Genomic DNA, 20,300 nt, shown 5'->3' with positions numbered 1-20,300 from the left:
CAACAGCCGGTATGATCTGATCTCACCATCATCGAGTCCGTCTGTGATTACATGAAGAAACAGAAAAACTGAGACAAACTAAATCCAGAAGAACTGCGGGAACGTCTCCAAGATGCTTGAAGAAACTTTCCTGCAAAGCTGCCTGAAAAACTATGCGCAAGTGTACCTGGACAAAAGCCGTTTTAAACGCAAAGGGTCATTACACCATATATTGATTTGAATTAGTTAACAGAAGTTAAATCATACATAAATTCAATTTGTGATTTTATTTTTGAAAGCATTCTCACTTTACAGCATTTTAACACAAGTGCCAGTACTTTTCACAGTACTGTAGCTTTGCAGGAAGGTTTCTTCAAGCATCTTGGAGACGTTCCCGCAGTTCTTCTGGATTTAGTTTGTCTCCGTTTTTTCGGTTTCTTCAGAACTTCAACTGCCAACTATTACAAATATATCCAACTTTACCCACACACACTAAACAGTGTACTTTGTGTAAAGAGATGCATTACTAAATAGCAAATCTCAACTGTAGATGCATACTTCATACAGTGCAACTGCAGCAATTAATATGCAGTATTAACATACTGTTAATATGCAACAGTGTTTCTCTAAACTCACAGTATCTAAATTCCCATCAACAATTTAAGATTCAGAATAACCTAACCCTTGCTTAGACTGTTTAACACAACCATTCAGTCTGTGTGACTGGTCAGAATGTAAAGAAACCTACAATGACTGCTTACAACTATAGGGGTGAAAAATGTATAATGAAAATAATAATACTGTAAATGCATTACAGAATGTATTAGTTGATTATGATGGGTGTAATATTGTAGCCTGACTACGCCAGACTTCGTACTTCCGCTCAATTTCATTTCGCTTCTGTACTCAGTCTGAGACCGCGTCATAGCTTTCCGTTTTCCTCCGGCCTGAAAACAGCCGGCCAATCAACGAACAGAGGGCGGGCTAAGAGCCGTGACGTAGACGCTGATTGTACCGTGGATGCGTAGATTTACTTCACATAATCTGCAAAAGTCGTTCACAGCCATGTTCACTCCGGTATTTCGCTCGATGGTTTTGTTTGGTTTGTCTTAGGAAGAGCTCAGAAATCAATATTTGGTGGAATAACCCTGATTTACCATCACAGCTTTCTCTGTCTTGGCATGCTCTTTACCAGTTTGCTGTTGGGTGATTTTATGCCACTCCTGGTGAAAAAATTCAAGCAGCTCGGCTCTTCCTCTTGATCACATTCCAGAGGTTTTCAATGGTGTCAGGTCTAGAGATTGGGCTGGACATGACAGGGTCTTGATCTAGTGGTCCTCCATGCTCACCTTGATTGGCCTGGCTGGATTGGATCATTGTTCTACTGGAAAAAACAATCCTCGGAACATTGTCAGAGCAGAAGGAAGCAAGTTTTCTTCCAGGATAACCTTGTACAGTATGTGGCTTGATTCATGCACCCTTCACAAAGACGAATGCGCCCGATCAATGATCCTCCAAATTTCACAGAAGGTGCGAGAGACACTGTGGCTTGTAGGCCTCTCCAGGTCTCTGTCTAACCATTAGATGACCAGGTGTTGGGCAAAGCTGAAAATTGCAGTCATCAGAGAAGATGACCTTACTCCAGTCCTCTACAGTCCAATCCTCATGGTATTTTGTAAACCTCAGCCTGGCTCTTCTTTGCTTCTCATTGATGAAGGTTTTTTTTCTAGCTTTGCACGACTTCAGTCCTGCCCCTGTTTCGAACCGTCCTCGCCTTGCTCTTCACCCCAGCTGCCGTTTGCCATTCTTTTTGCAGGTCACTTGATGTCATCCTACGGTTGAGTGACATTCGACTGAGATAGCAGTCATCCCGGTCAGTGGAGAGTTGTTGTCGTCCTTCGCCCGCGTTGTTTGAACCGCTGTCTCGAAATTTTAAGGATGGAGGCAACCTGATGCTCACTGTATCCCTCAGTAAAGCCAGATTTGAACCGTCTTTTCTTCATTCAAAACTTTTCTTTTTAATTCTTTTGGCATGGTCAATAGTTATTTGATTCTAATTAATTTTGAGGTACTACTCTAGCAGTGTTTTTGCCATCCAGATGGTCCTATTGCAAGAGGATAGTGATAAGCACAGCAGTGGTTTTTATACTCTTCCTCGTTAAATAAGATTTGGTTCGGGTGATCATCTAATCAGTACTTCATGTCTGGAATGGAATGGAATGGAAATGGAAAATGGAAAACACTGGAATGGAATGGCTGCCATAAATGTAGAGATGTTGAGATGTTGATTTAAGAAAAAATTTAAGTGGTCTCTTATTTTTTTCCAGAGCTAACATATAAAATATATATATATATATATATAGCTTAAAATGTTATGACCTAATCTAAAGTGAGTACTATTTATGGTTACTAAGTTGTTAAAGCATTATCTAACTCTTTACATATGAGCTAATTAAACAATAATAACTGTGAATCACAGTATGAATGAATGAAGAACTCACTATTTGTATATAATTTCTATTAATATATTAAAAATGTAGAGACTACAATATATTAACTATGAACTATAAACTAATAGTTTGCAAATGATTTGTAAGTACTTTATTACTGTATACTTATTATAAAGTGTTACCGATGTGCGACTTGCCTTTAATGTTGTCTTTGGCCTCTCGGTGTCTGATGAAATGCAATATGTCTTTGGGATTTGCCACTCGATCTACAAATTTCTGACTAAAGCGCATAGTGTTAAAGACTTCAAAACCCCCACTATAATCCACCTGGAGAGAGAGAGGCAAATGAAAGAGAAAAATGCATTGTATTTCACCCAGTATTTCATGAACTGAGAAAATAACAAACAGTAAATCCAGACAACGAGAGGGTGTGTGACTGATACATACTCGTAGTCTGATGAGAGGTTTCTCAGGAGTAAGGGGATTTCCAAGTCTCTCTCTCTCTGCCTCTTCAAGCATCTCTTCAACCTAAAAGAACGAAAGGGTAAAATAAAAAAAGCAATGTCCAGTTATTCCTGTGTGAACTTCTATACTCACTGTACCTCAATAGTGAATAATCTTCAAACAGAGGGAAAACAGTAGTCTCTTGCTACACACCTCAGTGACTAACCAGCATCTTTGTCCTAGCATGTACTTTTATAACTAAAATCAGAAAATGCTTCAAGTGTCAGTTAAAAAAAAAAAAAAAAAAAAAAAAAAAAAAAAAAGGGTAAAAGGTTTCTGCTAAATGAAAATGTCATGCTGCTAACCCTTTAAAATTACCCTAAAAGCAAAATTCATAAGTAGGCTTTGATGTAGCCTTGGTAAAACAATATTTTTGATGTTCAGTTCTGCATCATTGTCAATCACATTGAGAATGACAATCCCAATCAATTCCCGATGGACAAAATCAAGTCATTTCACTTAAATGTACTTCACAATAGGGAAGAAAAATGTTGCCGGTTTTTTTAGTTGCTTTGGATAAATGTGTCTGATAAATTTATATTTCGACATAATCTCTCAGCATTGATACTAAAAAATATACCATTTTCTTTTTGGTTTACTACAAAGTAGAGTTAACAACTATAGATTCTCATGGAGTTCCTGAATACATCAGTGTGTGTCTGTGGGCATCTGTACCTTCTCCTGGCAGTAAGCCATGACTTTGTCCATGACTTTGGGTTGCTCTGGGCTGAAAAGGTCAGGGTGATCTGAGAGTGTTACATCCTGAATGAAGAACTGCCTGACGGTCTGTAAAGGAATTTTCTGAAGATTCATTTTTTTTCCTTTCACTCTCAACAACCCAATGTGCCTGTGGAAAATCCAGAGACAACAAAAATATATCACGTATTCCAATATACTTAAACTTGAAATACACTAAAATAAACTGACACATTCAGGACCAATAAAACAGCATTAAAGTACCATATAAGTACACTCCACTATTGTTCTCAATTTTTTTTCTCCATTCAGCATTTACAAACTGGAGCATGTGGCAAGTGAGAATTAATGCTACCAACAGAACTTATTAAATCTGAATGCGGACATGAATATGATTTCTGACATTGGTGGAAGGGAAGGTTATTTTTGATAACTAATAGAATTTAGGTCTGTTCCACTCCTTAAAGTTATCATACTAAATCAGAAGACTTTAAATTTATTACAAAAGTTATAGACTAATATTATGGTCTTTAAACTGTCATTATATGGAAAGCATTGAGTGTAGATTCGTAAATTTTTTTGTGCTCTACAAAAAAGTAAGAAAGAGTGAACTTTTTCTTTTAATCAAAAAGAAAACAGGTCAAATTTACGTGTTCATAAATTGTAATCATGATATCATAAGGAAATTTCTAAAGGAGGTTGGCATGCACAGCATTATTATGTGCCGTTGCCCCCCCCAAAAAAATACTACTTGAATTTCACTAAATGTTGATTTGATGGCCGTTAATGCAGCGAATCCATGATAAATCTAAAGGCATCAAGTGGAGCTGTGTAGTGTGGAAACAAGTTGATTGTATTTGATGACAGAATGTCACTGTATGCCTTTAGGTGAAGTTTGCAATTACATTAATCAAAATGATCAACATATCGTATGCAAACTTTGTCAGGTGAAACTGCATTTATGACTGCAGGTAGGCACAGATGTACCCCAGAGTGAGCAGAGAGGACCATCAGATAGTGAAAAAGGAAAAGTTGATGTTAACGATTACGCTGATTGCGTAAATTATTAGATATTTAGTCACGCTGTTTATGTTCCTCAATGATGGCTCACAGGCATGGTGAAAATCAGTATATTTTACAAAAATATCTGGCCTAATCTAAAGTGTGGGATTTTTTTTAAACAGAGACCAAATAAAATGGTGTTCTGCGCGCTCTGTAAAACTGAAATGGCATAGCCCTACCACAGCAGCACAACTTCTATGCAAGAGCATCTGAAACTGACCAACTGACCATTCAGAATCATTCAATAGCAGAAGAACTGTACTGTATGTGTATATGAGTGCAGGCACACAAACTTTTTAACTGCTTCTCCTGGTGACAGTGAGGTAATGACGGAGCTGCCAGGCTGTGTGACGTAGAAGAGCTGTTGTTCGTTACGGACTGGAGCAATTTTACACTCATGCTCATGACCCCACACCACCAAATCCAGGAAATCATCCAAAAACTGTTCCGGGATGTAGTTAGTCGCCCCATGCTTACTCCTGCAAAAATACACAATTAATTTTTTTTTTCCTTTTCAAATTGATTAAATTAGGCATTTGTACTCAGATTGTTCCACTGTCCAAATGTAGCAAGTTTTGACCAATACTGAAAATAGGTGTGCATATTTTGACATGATTAACTGGTTAAAATCGGGTAAAAAAAAAAAAAAAAAAACACGTCTTTACTGACTGACCTTTAAAAAAAAACACTAGAATAATTCAAAATGCTTTTTGTCATTTTGAAAAAAAAAAGAACATGATTTACACCTAAACACATAATTTTTACGTGGCATATAGGCCTTAGTGACTTCTCTCTTTCTTTCTCTCTCTCTCCAGGGGTCTCATTTATAAAACTGTGCGTATGATCCTTACTAAAAGTGTACATGCGCCGAAAGCCAAAAATGGTGTACGGCAAAAAATATTCAGACTTATAAAACTGTGCGTACGCCAGAACATGCACAAAATCCCTTTATAAATCCCAGTCAGCAGAAGATTGTGTGCACATGCGTCTCCACCCCGAAATAACCACATATGGAGCTTACAACGCCTAGTTTTACTATGCATATCCTCATCTGCATATCATTTGCATATGCATACTCATCCATGTGATACCATGTTTGATGGTACAAGACATTAGGAAAATATGAGATACGGATGTGCTGTCACATTAAATTACTAAAAATCATTTAGTAGCCTATACAGTGCCCTCCACAATTAATGGCACCCCTGGTAAATATGATCAAAACTGGCTGTAAAAAATAAATCTGCATCGTTTATCCTTTTGATCTTTCATTCAAAAAATGTGCAAAATTCTAACCTTTCATTGAAGTAAAAGAATTGAAAGTGGGGGGAAATCACATTATGAAATGTTTTTCTCTAAAACACGTTGGCCACAATTATTGGTACCCCTAGAATTTTTTACGAGTAAAATATCTCTGAAGTATATTCCCATTAATATTTACCTTTTTTAGTACACCAGGGTGACTAGGAACATGAAACTGTCCAGCTATGACTTCTTGTTTCACAGGAGTTTAAATATGAGGAAACACAAAGGCCAAATCCCCTTAATCATCCATCACAATGAGTAAAACCACAGAATATAGTTCTGATGCGTAGCAAAAGATTGTTGAACTTCACAAAATAGAAAGTGGCTGTAAGACAATAGCTAAAGAATTGAAAATCCCAATTTTGACCATCAGGGCAATAATTAAGAAGTTCCAATCAACTAAAGATGTTACAAATCTGCCAGGAAGAGGACGTTTGTCTATACTGTCTTAATGCACGGCGAGGATGAAAGTTTGAGTGGCCAAAGACTCTTCAAGGATCACAGATGGAGAATTGCAGAGATTAGTTGAGTCTTGGGGTCAGAAAGCCAAAAAAAAAAAAAAAAAAAAAAAAAAAATACATCCCCACATGTTGTTTGGGAGGGTTTCAAGAAAAATCCTCCTCGCTCCTCCAGAAACATACTCCGCCAAATTTAATTGTCAGACATGACTGGAACTTCAAACGGCACAGGGTTCTGTGGTCAGATGAGACTAAAAAAATAGCTTTTTGCCAGCAAACACACTAGATGGGTTTGGTGAACACAAGGATAAAAAGTACCCCATGTGTACAATTTAATATACTGTTGGATCTTTAATGTTGTGGGCATATTTTTCCTGGACTTCTTGTTCAGATACATGGCATCGTGGATTCTATCAAATATCAACAGATAAAAAATCAAAACCTGACGCCTTCTACTAGAAATCTTATAATGGGCCGTGGTTGGATCTTCCATCAGGACAACGATCCAAAACAAACATCAAAATCAACACAAAAATTTGTTGCGGAGCACAAAATGAAGCTTCTGCCATGACCGTCCCAGTTCCCTGACCTGATGAGTGGGCTGAACTGAAGAGAAGAAGCACAAACATGGATCTTGGAATCTGAAGGATCTGGAGAGATTCTGTATGGAGGAATGGTCTCTGATCTTTTGTCAGGTGTTCTCCAAACTCATCAGGCATTATAGGAGAAGACTCAGAGCTGGTATCTTGTCAAAAGGAGATTGCAAAAAGTATTTAATAAAAGGGTGCCAATAATTGTGGCCAGCGTGTTTTGGAGAAAAACATTTATTTCATAATGTGATTTCCCCCCCACATTCAATTCTTTTACTTAAATGAAAGGTTCGAATTTTGCTAATTTTTTGAATGAAAGATCAAAAGGATAAACGATGCAGATTTATTTTTTACAGCCAGTTTTGATCATATTTACCAGGGGTGCCATTAATTGTGGAGGGCACTGTATATATATATACTTGCCTTATTTTTTAATAAATAAATCAAATAGTACAAAATACATTTCAGAGATAGTCTTTTCCACTGGCCAAATAGTATTTTTAATTGATTTATATTTTGAATAGAAACAGATAGGCCTTATTGTGCATTATTTGTGCAAAAATATTTTCTCTGCTATTATCATGTAAGCAATCCTCACTGTTGTTGAAACATTAAAGCACAGCATGTCACAGGAAAAAGTGTTCAAAAGCATTGTATTCACAGCAAATATTTCTATTTCTATTATAATATATATATTTTTTAACTTCTCAGTAATGATTTCATGTAATTTAAGTGCTTAAACTCCATTAATGAGAATAGCATATTTAATCTAAATGTGTATATCAGATGTAAAACATAGTTTAAATCATTCTTTTATTTATTTAAACTGTTATTGTGAACATGCACTGTATTTAATATTAGGACCCATAATGAAGATTTACGGTTTTCCTTCATCTGCCATTAGATATATATGCTACAGCAGTCAGCTTCACTAAACGGCCCAATGCACTCGCTAGCACGGACATTTAAGAAGGGATGGATGTTTGCTTCAAGTGATAGGCTAGAGTGAAATTATATTTGTATTATCTTGCTGTATATGTGTAATTTTCTTTACATTTTCTGTCTAAAAGTGACCAAAAAGCCATTTAACTCAAGCTCCCCATCGATGTCGCCAAACTGCTCAGTCTCCAGAATGTTTGTACGCATGGGTCAGAGTTTGCTTGCAGGTGCGCAAATTTTCCCATCAAGATTAATTATTTAAATCACATACGCCACTTTTACTCTTTCAGGGCCGTGTGTGTGTGTGTGTGAGAGTAAGGACATTTTTCTGTAAGCCCCAGAGTGCAAGGGAAAATACTTGTCAGTTAACTGTCTAAAACAAAACTTCATCCGCTTAAGATAACCACTATTAACCAAGTAATATGTCTTGTTTTTAACATAATTATTGGGGTAAACAAAATGATACGACTGGTTCTTCAGTTAACCGTCTAGATCTCCAGCTGAAAATACACAGGTCAATTACACATTATGGACCATGTAAATATATTGTAGATGCTCAGTGTGATAACCTCCTGACTTCTAAATCATCTAACTACGTGACAGTAATTATTTGCGTTAAATTATTTTAACACGTTAAGGATTTTTAATCAATCAATCGCATGCGCTAACTCATTAACATTGACAGCCCTACTATACAAATATAACAACTTAAAATTGACTGGCATCTATGGACGGAGTTTGACGTTGTTTGCATTCTCATTATGTCCTGTTGTCTTCTTGTATCAAGTTTCAAGTTTCATGGACTTTGTTTTTAGAAGATATAGATGAGCCCCCTGAAAATAATTGGCTTATTTCATTTTGTCAAGAGGATCTTTAGGTTTTACATTCCAAATTTTTTGCAAACATACAAAGATGAAATTAAACATGGCCAAAGTTTGTTCAGACCTCAAGGAATCAGAAGGAAAAATACTTTAGCCAATACAATTTATTTGAAAGTTATAAGGAAATAGAACATGTAAATTTGAATATTATAGCACCACCTATTCTCAGATAGAGATGTGTGTATGCTTGAGGAATGGATAGGATATGGGACCATTCCACCATGTCTGCGCTCGCTAAGATGTTCTGCTTATGCCTTAAATAACTAATAATAATACTTTAAAAGAGACCCGAACCTGTTTTGATGGATGACAAATAAATTGAACCAGACATCTTCATCCTCTCGTGGCCGAAGCATTGTCACCTGGTTATTGACGAACATCCGGTAGAGTCTCTCATCTGGAATAGAACCTGAAAGTACAATACACGTCATTCTTTAAAATGTCCTGCAAAATTTCTAAAACCCTTTTATGGTCAAAATAATATGCTAAGAAATGTAGAAAACACACAACCATACCCAAAAAATATTCCTACAGGGATGCTTGTGAATAGAACTGTCTAAATGTAGAAAATGATTTTCTGGTAAGTGAAACTTCTGACACCCCATCAAAACTCATGTATACATTGGACAAATAAAAAAATGGCATTTTTGGCAAAATAGCAATTGCATGAAACCCCACTGGTTCTTCTGTGTCATGCAACTTAACATCATGACGCAAGCATCGGTGAGGTCTGATGTTACTGAAAATTCACCATATTTGGGTTGGGATTTTTTTATCAATGATTCAACCTGATCTGACTGTGAATAAACACTTGAATTTGAACACTTGAAAGTTATTGTCTCATTTAAGGAGACTATTAAATCAGGCTGGTTCAATCATCCATCACATTGGATGACAACTTTTAAAATCGTCAATAAGCTTTGTTTGTGACCGGCTCTGTGACTTGCACTCAAGTTGCTCAGGTTTGAATGATACAATGCAATTTACTCTACGGGACCAATTCAGTTACTAAATATAATGAACTGAATAGCAGGCTAGTATAGGTAAATATCACATTTTATACTAAAATAAATTTTAGTATAATTTAGTAGCGACTAGTATTAGACTCCTTTATTAGACTATGCAAACAATAAATGCGTTTTACTGGATTCAGCACATCTTGAACTTATATGTTCTTGTTGGATCTGACAGGTTTAATCAGGATGTTCTTATCCAGTATGTGTCTAGAAGCAGTCCTGGCTTTTGTAGCTGTATTTAAGGAGTTTTAATGATTTCCACACTGGTTCCTTTGCTCCGTCCACGTAGTCGTCACCAGCAAAAAAAATCCCTCTCTACAAATGCATTGTTTGGATATTTTCCCGCTCTAGCTGCAACATGACGACTGTGCAAATAGATTTTTAAACGGCAATCACATTTTCTAGTATCACATTTCTTATTGTTCCTAATTATGCAAATTAGGCCGATTAATAGGCAGGCGCAAATGCAGGCAGCTAAGCGTTGTTGTGGAACATGTGACACTGGGTCTTGCAGCAAGCAGATTGTCAGTTCTCCTCTGCCTGCTAACTTTTTGAAGAGGACTACCTGGTAACTTCCCACGAAATTATAATTTTTGTGTTTTAAAGCCTTGCCTTTTTAAACATTGAAGCGCACGGACTGGAAAGTACCCTCTCTGTCTCTCAGCACGCGTATAGTATACTCTTTCATGTCTTCCTAAGCATAAACGGAGATATTCACACTAGGGCCATATCAAGTTTGTACGATATATCGATCTGTTTTTAAAGGGGTGGTTGATTATGATTTCACTTTTCTAACTTTAGTTAGTGTGTAATGTTGCTGTTTGAGCATACACAACACATGCAAAATTACAATGCTCAAAGTTCAAAGCAAAGGGAGATATTTTCTGTTAAAGAAATTGCTTTTAAAGAAATTGCTTTATGTCACACGAGGGATCTATTCGCACAGGTCAGGAAAATTCGAACTCCCTTTCAAGCCCATACAGGAATGACAAAAGACAAGTATGGAATTTGAGGCAGGTGGCAATAATACACCATAGAGCTTTATGTAAGCACTAGTAATGGAGAACAACCTAACAATGACCCAGTGGAAATAGAACCAGCTATTTTAAATTAAGAAGTTATATGGGCTCCTGGTTTCGACTATATCCCAGCAGAATTGTTGGGGCCAATTCCACCTGCAGCAATCAAAGAAATTTACCAAAAGATCTGGGAAACCAGGAACTGGCCAAAAGATTGGAAAAGATCAGTTTTCATACCACTACTAAAGAAAGGCGATGCAAGGAACTGTTGCAACTACTGTTCAATAGCCTTTATTTCTCACAAAAGCAAAATCCTTCTAAAAATCATAAATCAGCACCTACACCCAATCATAGAAACAGAGCTACCTGACTCGCAGACTGGGCTTCCCAGAGGTCGTGGCACACTTGACCACATCATCATTGAAAAATGTAATGAATTTCAGAAAAACGTCTACAAATGCTTCATTGACTAAAGCAAGGCTTTAGTGTTGAACATGACAAGTTATGGAAGGTACTTCAGGAACTGGGAGGAACTGACCCAGGTGATAAGATCGCTTTATATAGATCATGAAGCAGTTGTCCGAACAGTATGGTGATACAGAATGGTTCAAAATTGAAATGGGTGTAAGACAAGGCTGTGTTTGTCTTTAATCTTTATGCTGAAATTAGGTCAGGAAATAGGTGCGAAGATTGGCGGCAGAAATATCAATAATCTCTGTTATGCTGATGATAAATCCTTATCAGCAGAAACCGAAGATGGAATTTTTATTATAAGGTGTTTCAACCTTATAATAAAAATGCAAAAGGAAAGTGAAAAGATGGGATCCCTGAACATCAAAAAGACAAAAATTATGTCAACAGCTGGAACCGGAGCAATTAAAGTGACCATCAACGGATAAGGTTAACGGATTTCTGCTTCTTGGGATCTATGATTGACCAAACCGGCGACTGCACACCTGAAATAAAGCACCGAATTTCATTAGGACAAAATGCATTGCTGAGCATGCACCAAATTTGGAGGAACAGACATCAACCTCTCAACCAAATCAACTCTCAATGAAGTCAATGAGGATCTGTTGTGCTTACTTTTCACTTTGACACCAAATCCTCTACCATCATCTCTCCTTACTCTCGTCACATGATTAAGTGAAATCTGACTCCTGCTGCACTCTGCTTTATAGAGCAGAGATTTTAGATTATAATTGAGTCCATACAACGAACAACCTTATAAGTCCCCAAAAAAAAAAGAGATAACCATGTGCCACTTTGTATACAGAAGCACTTTGGGGGTGTGTTCAAGCGACCAATACTCTGTATTTTAAACATTAAAATAGTCTCACACAGAAAAAACTTTTATGTTCACTAACGAAAAATGGATTGCTTTCATGTCTGCTGCGGACATTAATAGGCAAAACCTCAGCAAAAAAAGGAGAGCAAACATGAACGAATGGAAGTTCCTTTCCTTGGAGCAAGGAAGTCTTTTAGGGATGCTGGGAAATGTGAATCGGAGAGGAGAGCTAAACCCTAAAACGAGGAAAAAGTCCACCGAAAGAGGTGAGTGTAAGAACCGTATATGTACAAATTATCTACCTAACGTTAGCGGTTAGATCTCCAGTGGTTTAAAGTGACATTCCAGAAATGTAAATTACTCGAACTTTTTATTTTTAAGATTGACACTGAAAAATCTTATCTCATTAGAATTGGGAAGCTTTTATGGTCTATCTTCAAGTAAAATAAAAATATATAATATAATGTTCACAGTCCAAAAAAATATATATATATTATTCAAAATTTGAAAATATGGACTTACATGGTTCTTCGTCTCAAGGTTTCAATTGTAGCATCCGTTGCCTACCTGAACTAAATGTTTTTTTCTCTAAAAAAGCAAAACGACAGCGGGAGAGGTGCAGCGGTGGGCAAGTAATGTAATCGGTGCATGGTAGAATTTCGCAGTAAGCGTTCTAAGAATGAAGCATGACTTCCTCCACTGATCACATGTTTCCTGTGCCAGAGCATGCCTTGTGGTCCTGCATGGTACTACACAGGATCCGTTTCCCTCTGATGTGCATTCTCAATGGCCACATCTGTATTTTCCCAATGTTTGTTTTATTTATATTTGTATACAATGTGTAGATAAATAACTCTTTATTTTATGTAACTTACACCCCATTGCTGAATATTATAAACTCACCAATGCCATAGAGTGCAATCCTGGTGTTTCCTTTCTGCAGAAGTACTGGACTGACCTCAAGTTTCTCCACTGAATGACTGCGGCCAAAATGATTGACCAGACCAGCGCAGCTCAACAGGTCTATAGCACATAGACCATCAGCCTGGAATACACATACAAAGCCAAACACAAAAAATAAGATTGGAAGGAAGAAAGGAAGGAAGGAAAGAAGGAAGGAAGACACAAAATTGCTTTATCAATTATCTAATCAACATTTATATTGCATCTTACTGATCAATTTAACACATAAAGAAAGAAAAAGTTGCAATTAGGCCTATTTTCTACAGCTGAGAATCAGAAGTCCTCATACTGTTTTGAGGTCTGCCTAACTTCATTTTTCAGTTGTTGATTAGTTTACATTACATTTTGGTGATCAAAGATGAGTCTTAAGGGATAAAATTATTGACTACAGGGGGACTTTAAGATCTACTTTACCAAAGCTACACTGTATAACCAAAAGCTTGTATTGCAGACATGTAGAACCCTCTAGTGACTGAGCACGGAGGATCATGAGCAATTAAAAAGTATTACAAACTATTACCGCTGATTTTCACCAATCACTGCTAGTTCCACATAGCAACTATCAGTGCCAATCAATAGGTAAAAACTAAATATCGGTTGACCTGTTAGCAGCTGCATTCCCCAACAAAAGTAATTTCAAGTTTTATGTGCAATATGCAACAGATAGTTCATGGACATGGACTGTGGGCTGTCCGTAAGCACACCTGAGGCTGCATTACTCTCTATATGCACACACTACCCATTAAAAACCCAATATGACAATTTTAGTGAACTAATAAATTGATGTATTCTCTTACCCCAGTTGGGTCATCATGGTTACCATGCACACTGAAGACAGGGATGGAAATGTTGAGATTATCGTCCAAGTAGTTCACCCATGGAAACCTGATAAAATAACAAAAGGACATCATGTGTCTGTGTGTATGTGGACATTTTTGCATCTCTGTACATTACATTAGGGAAGTATTTTATACTGAACAAACTGTCATCATTCATCAAACTTTAAATGAAAATTCTGATCATTTATTTGAGGGTTGGTTGACATGACAGAAGCTGTTTGTGCTGCTTAATGTGCTTGAGCCATAGTTTCTCCAACGCATAACTTACAACTTGCTGTTTGGAGCTTGAAACTTATGGACTCCACTGACTTTCATTGCTGAAACATTCTAAAAGGTGGGGTATGTGATTCTCTTTTTTGTCCATTTTTTCAAAATCACTTGAAATCCTATTCCTAACCCACTTACAGCCACTGAGTTAGAAGCACTGACATGAAAATTAAGCAATTTAATCATCTGTGGACAGGCAGGACTCGAAAAACTCCAGCCAATCATTTCCAAGACCACCTAGAATCATTGGACAGTAAGTTTGTCAAACAAACAGTCGTTATTCCAGGCAGAGGGAGCAGCAAATTTAAATGCCTTTTTCCCCAATTCAGTACGTACCACTGAAACAGACAGTAAGAATAATTCCTGGGACCGTAGGCTATAGCTACAAACATACTTTTTACAGATGTAGGTATAAAGATATGAAGGAAGTAGACCCAGGATAGATTTATAAATAAAAACATGCCAGTGTTTTTGTCTTCGGATGGACAAAGCAGACCAGCCAACCCGAGCATACAACACACAATGATGAGTGAGTGTTTTGAGATTTGTTATGAACCTCAGTGCACCATGATAAACAGTGTCTAAAGCATGTAAACACTGTGAAGATGCATGCATATATATAACATCACCATAGTCCAGTAAGACATAAAAGTGGCTGCAACAAGCCTCTTTTTTTGCCTCAAACGAAAGACAGGATTTGATTCTAAAGTAAAAACCCAATTTCACTTACAATCTTTTCACCAGTTGCTGAACATGAGGGCCAAAGGAGAGAGCGTCATCAATTAAAATCCCAAGATACCTATACTGAGACACAAACTCAATCTCTGAACCTTGGGACGTAGTAATAGGCAGAAGATTATGAGGGATTGATTTTGATTTAGAAAACAACATGAATTTTGTTTTAGCAGCATTTAAAACTAGTTTTAATTCAAATAAGTTACGCTAAACAATAATAAATGCAAGCTGTAACTGAGAGAGAACCAGATTGGGAGAGGATGCTGAACTATATATAACTGTATCATCAGCGTAATAATGAAAATTTACATCATGAACATTTTGATCAATATTGATCAAAATGTTCATGATGTAAATTTTCATTATTAGGTTCAGAGATTGAGTTTGTGTCTCAGTATAGGTATCCTGGGATTTTAATTGATGACGCTCTCTCCTTTGGCCCTAAAGGTGTGCCACATGGGTCAGTCCTAGGACCACTCCTATTTAGGAGTGGTCCTAGGACTGACCCATGTGGCACACCTTTAGTTACACTGAGTGGACCAGAGATAAAACCCTTTGCCTGTACACACTGAGTTCTGTTTGAGAGATAGTTATTAAAGGTCCCGTTCTACGTGATCCCATGTTTCAAACTTTAGTTAGTGTGTAATGTTGTTGTTAGAGTATAAATAATATCTGTAAAATTATAAAGCTCAAAGTTCAATGCCAAGCGAGATATTTTATGTAACAGAAGTTGACTACATAAAACGGCTCGATTGGACTACACCCCTCTACTTCCTTCATTAGTGACATCACCAGAACCGTGTTTAGACTAACCTCCGCCCACAGGAATGCTCCCTCATCTCTACTGGCTACTTGCGCACTTCTTATAACTTAGGCTACTGTGTTTACTCAGCTCTTACCGTGATTTTCTGAAGTAAAACTGACGCTTCATCTTTTGTGTGATGTACAATAAACTTTATTAAACTCAATCAGTACATGTTTGATCATCATTCAGACCTGGTCCGAAACAGCAGACTTGTAGGCTGTTAATAAATAATGGATACATACAAGCAGATGACATTACGTTATAATAACCGTAATTAAACTACTAAACCATACCTGTTTCATCTCTATACAGCACTCTGACTCTGTAGGCATTATTGTCCGACTCGAAATGAACGCCGTTACTGAGAGTTTCTGATATTATCATCATTCCATGAGATGAATTTGTCCTGACAGACTGAGCGCGAGCTCATGAAGCTCCGCCCCCTGGGTCGTCCAGCAGCAGCTCATTTGCATTTAAAGGGCACACACTGAAACAGCTCGTTTTTCTGAGCCCCAAAAAATGTCAATTTAAACATGCTGTAAAAAATTATCTGTTGGGTATTTTGAGCTCAAACTTCACATACACACTCTGGGGACATCAGAGACTTATTTTACATCTTGTGAAAAGGGGCATACAACGGGACCTTTAAACCAACCAATAGTATGTTTAGATAATCCAATACTGACAATTCGTTGTATCAGTAAGGTATGATCAACAGTTTCAACTGCTTTTGATAGATCGATGAATAAGGCTGCACAGCCTTTCTTGTTATCAACAGATTCAATCATTTAGTACTTTTTTAAGGCTGCCATAGTTGTGCTATGTTGTTTTCTAAAACCAGATTGAAAATCAGACAGGGTATAATTAACAGACATAAAGTCCTTTAATTGATTGTTGACAAATGTTTCGAAGACTTTGGCCAAGACTGACAGCTTGGAAATGGGCCGGTAATTATTTGGGTGTGTGGGATCTCCGCCTTTAAACAGGGGGAGAACAAAAGCTGATTTCCATATTAGTGGAATTTCATTTAAGACAAGAGAAAGGTTAAAAATATGAATCAGAAGGTGGGGCAATAAAATCAGCTGCTAGCTTTAAAAAGTAAGGTTCCAATTTATCAGGACCTGCCTATTTTGAAACATCTAAAGATTTAAGGGCTTTGCACACCTCAGAGATTGCAATTGGTGAAAAGTTGAATGATTGACTAGACACGAAGCCCTCTGACTGAACATTCAATGTTTTCACATGAGCACCATTAATTGAATCAAACAAAAAACCAGAAGCTATGAAGTGGTCATTGAAACAATTAAGCATTTTTACTTTATCAATGATTGTATGAGAGCCCTTATCAATACATGATGGAAGTTCTATACCTGTATTATTTTCAGTTAATGATTTTTACTTTTCATAAACACTTTTCCAAAATTTTGATGAATTGTTTAGATTGTGAGATGTTTGTATAAGAAAGATGTTCAGCTTTAGCTTTTCTGACTGCAACCATGCATGCATTGCGCAATCGCCTGAAATCAAGCCAGTCTGACCTTTGGTACAGGGTGAAGGGTCGGAATAATCCTTGGTTTTCTCATCCTTTATCAAATATGCTTCATGAGCGCAACCTGGCATGGGCAAAAGCTAGGAAAACTGGCTTGATTTCAGGCGATTGAGCAATGCATGCACGGTTGCAATTCAATCCAAATTAAATTTTGTACTTGCTTTATGTAGTTAGTGCCATACAACAACAGTTCATATTGACTATGGCTGTCGACAGATAATATTTCCCTCCCCAAAGCATGCCTAGCCCACATACACGTCCACATCTAAAACAATGCCACAAACACGTGACATGAGTGTGAGTAAATAATGACAAGTGTCATTTTGGTTGAACTTAAGTAAGCAATGTTTCTGACCAAGATACCAAAAAAGCTTGAGTCTTACTTGCTGTGGCTGAAATTGACAGCCTGATCACTGATGATTTCAAAGACGATTGGCCGGTCACCCATGCAATACTTCCTCATCACCTCCATGCAGCTATGCATAGTTTTGCGGGATGGTTTATTGTCATGGAACAGATCCCCACCCAGCAAAACGAAGTCAACCTGAGAGAAAAAGAGAGAAGCACTATGAAAAACAAATGTCAGTTGAAGGAGAAAAAGTGTATACTGCACATTATACAGATACATGCATCTTTGCAGAGAGGCATCTATGAATCAGGGTTGTGCTTGAATCAGAATTGAGAATAATTTTTTTAAATTCCAAAATAATTATTGAATTTAACCAACCCAACCCAGGTCCTGGAGTACCCCCAACTGTCTCCCTAATCAAACACACCTGATTCAACTCGTTAGTAGAGACTTTAAAGTCCCCCTGTGGTGTTTATACATCTATGTGGTGTTTTAATATGCTTTAAGACAAACCATATGTAAATTTATATGTCAACACCATTGCTAAATATTTTCTTCTTAAAAGTCCAGTGAACCAAAGACAGTCTCAATAACACGGTTTGAAATCGCTGGTGCTTCTGACATCACAAACTACCTTGTAACAAATCAGATCAACGTGCAGGCGGGCTTTAGCATATCATTAACTATAACCGCTCTGAAGCATTGGAGTCATGACATACCGGGTTATCCTGGTATATTTTTCTGTTGCTATGAAAAATCGGGTATTTAGCAATATAGCGGGTGAACGGGCCACGTTCCGGGACTGATCCCAGCATTGTTACTAGGTCCCCATCCTGGGATCAATCCTGGAACAAGTTTGTTCACACAGAAGGCAAGATAGCAGTTCTATGGCAATTTTCTGGCATCAACGCTTTGTGTGAAAGGGGCTTTAGATTCTGAATATTGGTAATGGGCGATTTTTGTAAATTTGTGTAATAATTTCATAAAAACGATGTAATTAATATAAAATCACCTCAAAGTCTCAAACAATATGAACCCATTATTTAATTCCCACCTCATTTTGCACAGCTTGTTTCATGATCTCGTCAAAGGTCACAAACGTGTCATTTCCTCTAATGGCATCCTTCTCTAGATAACCTAGGTGAATGTCAGTGGCAATCAGGATCTTGAATGTGTCCTCATCATCACTAAAAAAACAAACACAAAAAAACATTACAACATTCAAGAGGAACACTGAAACAGAAAACTATTAAAAGGGTCTTGTAAATTATTTGTATTGTCATGACAGCTACAATGAACTATACAGGTTTAGAGCTGTAGGAATAAAAACTTAATCTGCAATCATCAGACCTACAGTTTATGTGGTTCCAGACATTTTCATTTACTTTTGAGCCATCATGTGAACAAAGCTAGCTGAATTTAAGTGTCACAATCACTTGTCAATCTCTGTTGACAACTGTTAACAGATCCCTGGTTAAAGTTGATCCCTGTTCTTTTTCTAGGTAGAACAAAACAAAAGTTTACAATTTTTTTTGCAAAATAAATGTACTCACATGGTGTTTCCAGCTGATGTCATACTGAGATAACTGCACTGACACACTGAAAATGATGATGATGATGAAGTAGGGAAACAAAAGACAGATCTAAATATGTTGATGATGTTAACCAACAGATTTAGTTATTATACCTATATGCTCATGCAGAGAAAATGTATAAACTGACTAATATATGCATGCCTCAGTCGGCTCCTAAACATGCGTGTTGTTCACGCAGAGGAGCAGATTTGATTATAAAAACTTTACTTAAACAAAGCTGCTGCTAAGTGTTTTAGATGGGATTTGTTCATTAACAAATCAAAGCAAAAGAAAAATAACTTTACCTCCTCTTTTTAACTCCTCACAAGACAGTCGTTCACATGCAAGCAATCTTCTCCTCCCACCGCGGAAGAAGTCATTTGCTTACGCTCGCGGGAAGTTTTTTTTGAATCCTGGGAAATGTAGTTTATGCATTCATGCGGTGCAAGCGAATTAGCCGCACAAAAAACTATATTTCCCAGCGTCCAAACAAGCTGCGTATTGGAGAAAGAAATCACTGTCAGAGAATGTCTAATATGGCGAGAAGTTTCACTCTCACTACACTTCCGGCTTCTGAACTGGTTGCAGTTCCACTCTGATTCCATATGAGGGCGCTCACAGGACGAGTGCAGAATGAATGGAGGTCAATGGCGGTATACCCCTCAAAATCCACTTTTCTCAGGATATAATTTTTTGTCTAGTAATTTGAATGTTGTATTCGAAAGGAGATGCAAAGAAATTACACATTGCTGGGTGTTAGATTTTTTAGAGTCACTTATTTGCTTTAAAAAAGTCTTTCAAAATGTCAATGACGTCAGAATGCTGACGTCATTAGCAGAATGCTAGCGTGTTATGGGCAACAACAACTCAACCTGTAAGAAATCAAAACGACATAAGTACTCGTTCATTCAACTTTCGACCTAAAACCCATGTTGAACTTGCAAAACCTACAATCAAATCTGAGATTTCTCAAAAGCAATCGGGTGAAAGAGACAAATTTAGCCGTCTAGCCCCATTGACTCCCATTCATTT

At 37.3% G+C, this 20,300-nt stretch overlaps 1 protein-coding gene across 2 annotated transcripts in view; it reads right to left on the bottom strand.

Moving 5' to 3' along the window:
- The window catches only part of mre11a (MRE11 homolog A, double strand break repair nuclease), a 36,714-nt gene extending 16,857 nt beyond the window's left edge, over nucleotides 1-19,857 (bottom strand). The window contains exons 1-11 of one of the 2 annotated variants that reach the window (XM_084419786.1): nucleotides 19,574-19,857; nucleotides 19,248-19,293; nucleotides 18,749-18,881; nucleotides 17,729-17,889; nucleotides 13,948-14,035; nucleotides 13,091-13,232; nucleotides 9,159-9,273; nucleotides 4,985-5,170; nucleotides 3,609-3,780; nucleotides 2,877-2,957; nucleotides 2,627-2,756 (exon numbers count right to left, since the gene is read on the bottom strand). In XM_084419786.1, the coding sequence (XP_084275912.1) occupies nucleotides 2,627-2,756; nucleotides 2,877-2,957; nucleotides 3,609-3,780; nucleotides 4,985-5,170; nucleotides 9,159-9,273; nucleotides 13,091-13,232; nucleotides 13,948-14,035; nucleotides 17,729-17,889; nucleotides 18,749-18,881; nucleotides 19,248-19,270 (1,231 nt within the window). In that variant the 5' untranslated portion in view covers nucleotides 19,271-19,293; nucleotides 19,574-19,857. The remainder of the gene's footprint in view (nucleotides 1-2,626; nucleotides 2,757-2,876; nucleotides 2,958-3,608; nucleotides 3,781-4,984; nucleotides 5,171-9,158; nucleotides 9,274-13,090; nucleotides 13,233-13,947; nucleotides 14,036-17,728; nucleotides 17,890-18,748; nucleotides 18,882-19,247; nucleotides 19,294-19,573) is intronic. The other variant, XM_084419785.1, reaches the window with a different exon arrangement.
- Nucleotides 19,858-20,300: the final 443 nt, after the last annotated feature.

The sequence above is a fragment of the Rutilus rutilus genome, assembly GCF_951802725.1.
Source record: "Rutilus rutilus genome assembly, chromosome: 9".
In the NCBI taxonomy this organism is placed as follows: domain Eukaryota; kingdom Metazoa; phylum Chordata; class Actinopteri; order Cypriniformes; family Leuciscidae; genus Rutilus; species Rutilus rutilus.
The sequence above is the reverse complement of the archived record's forward strand: the minus strand, read 5'-3'. Positions and strand labels throughout refer to the sequence as shown.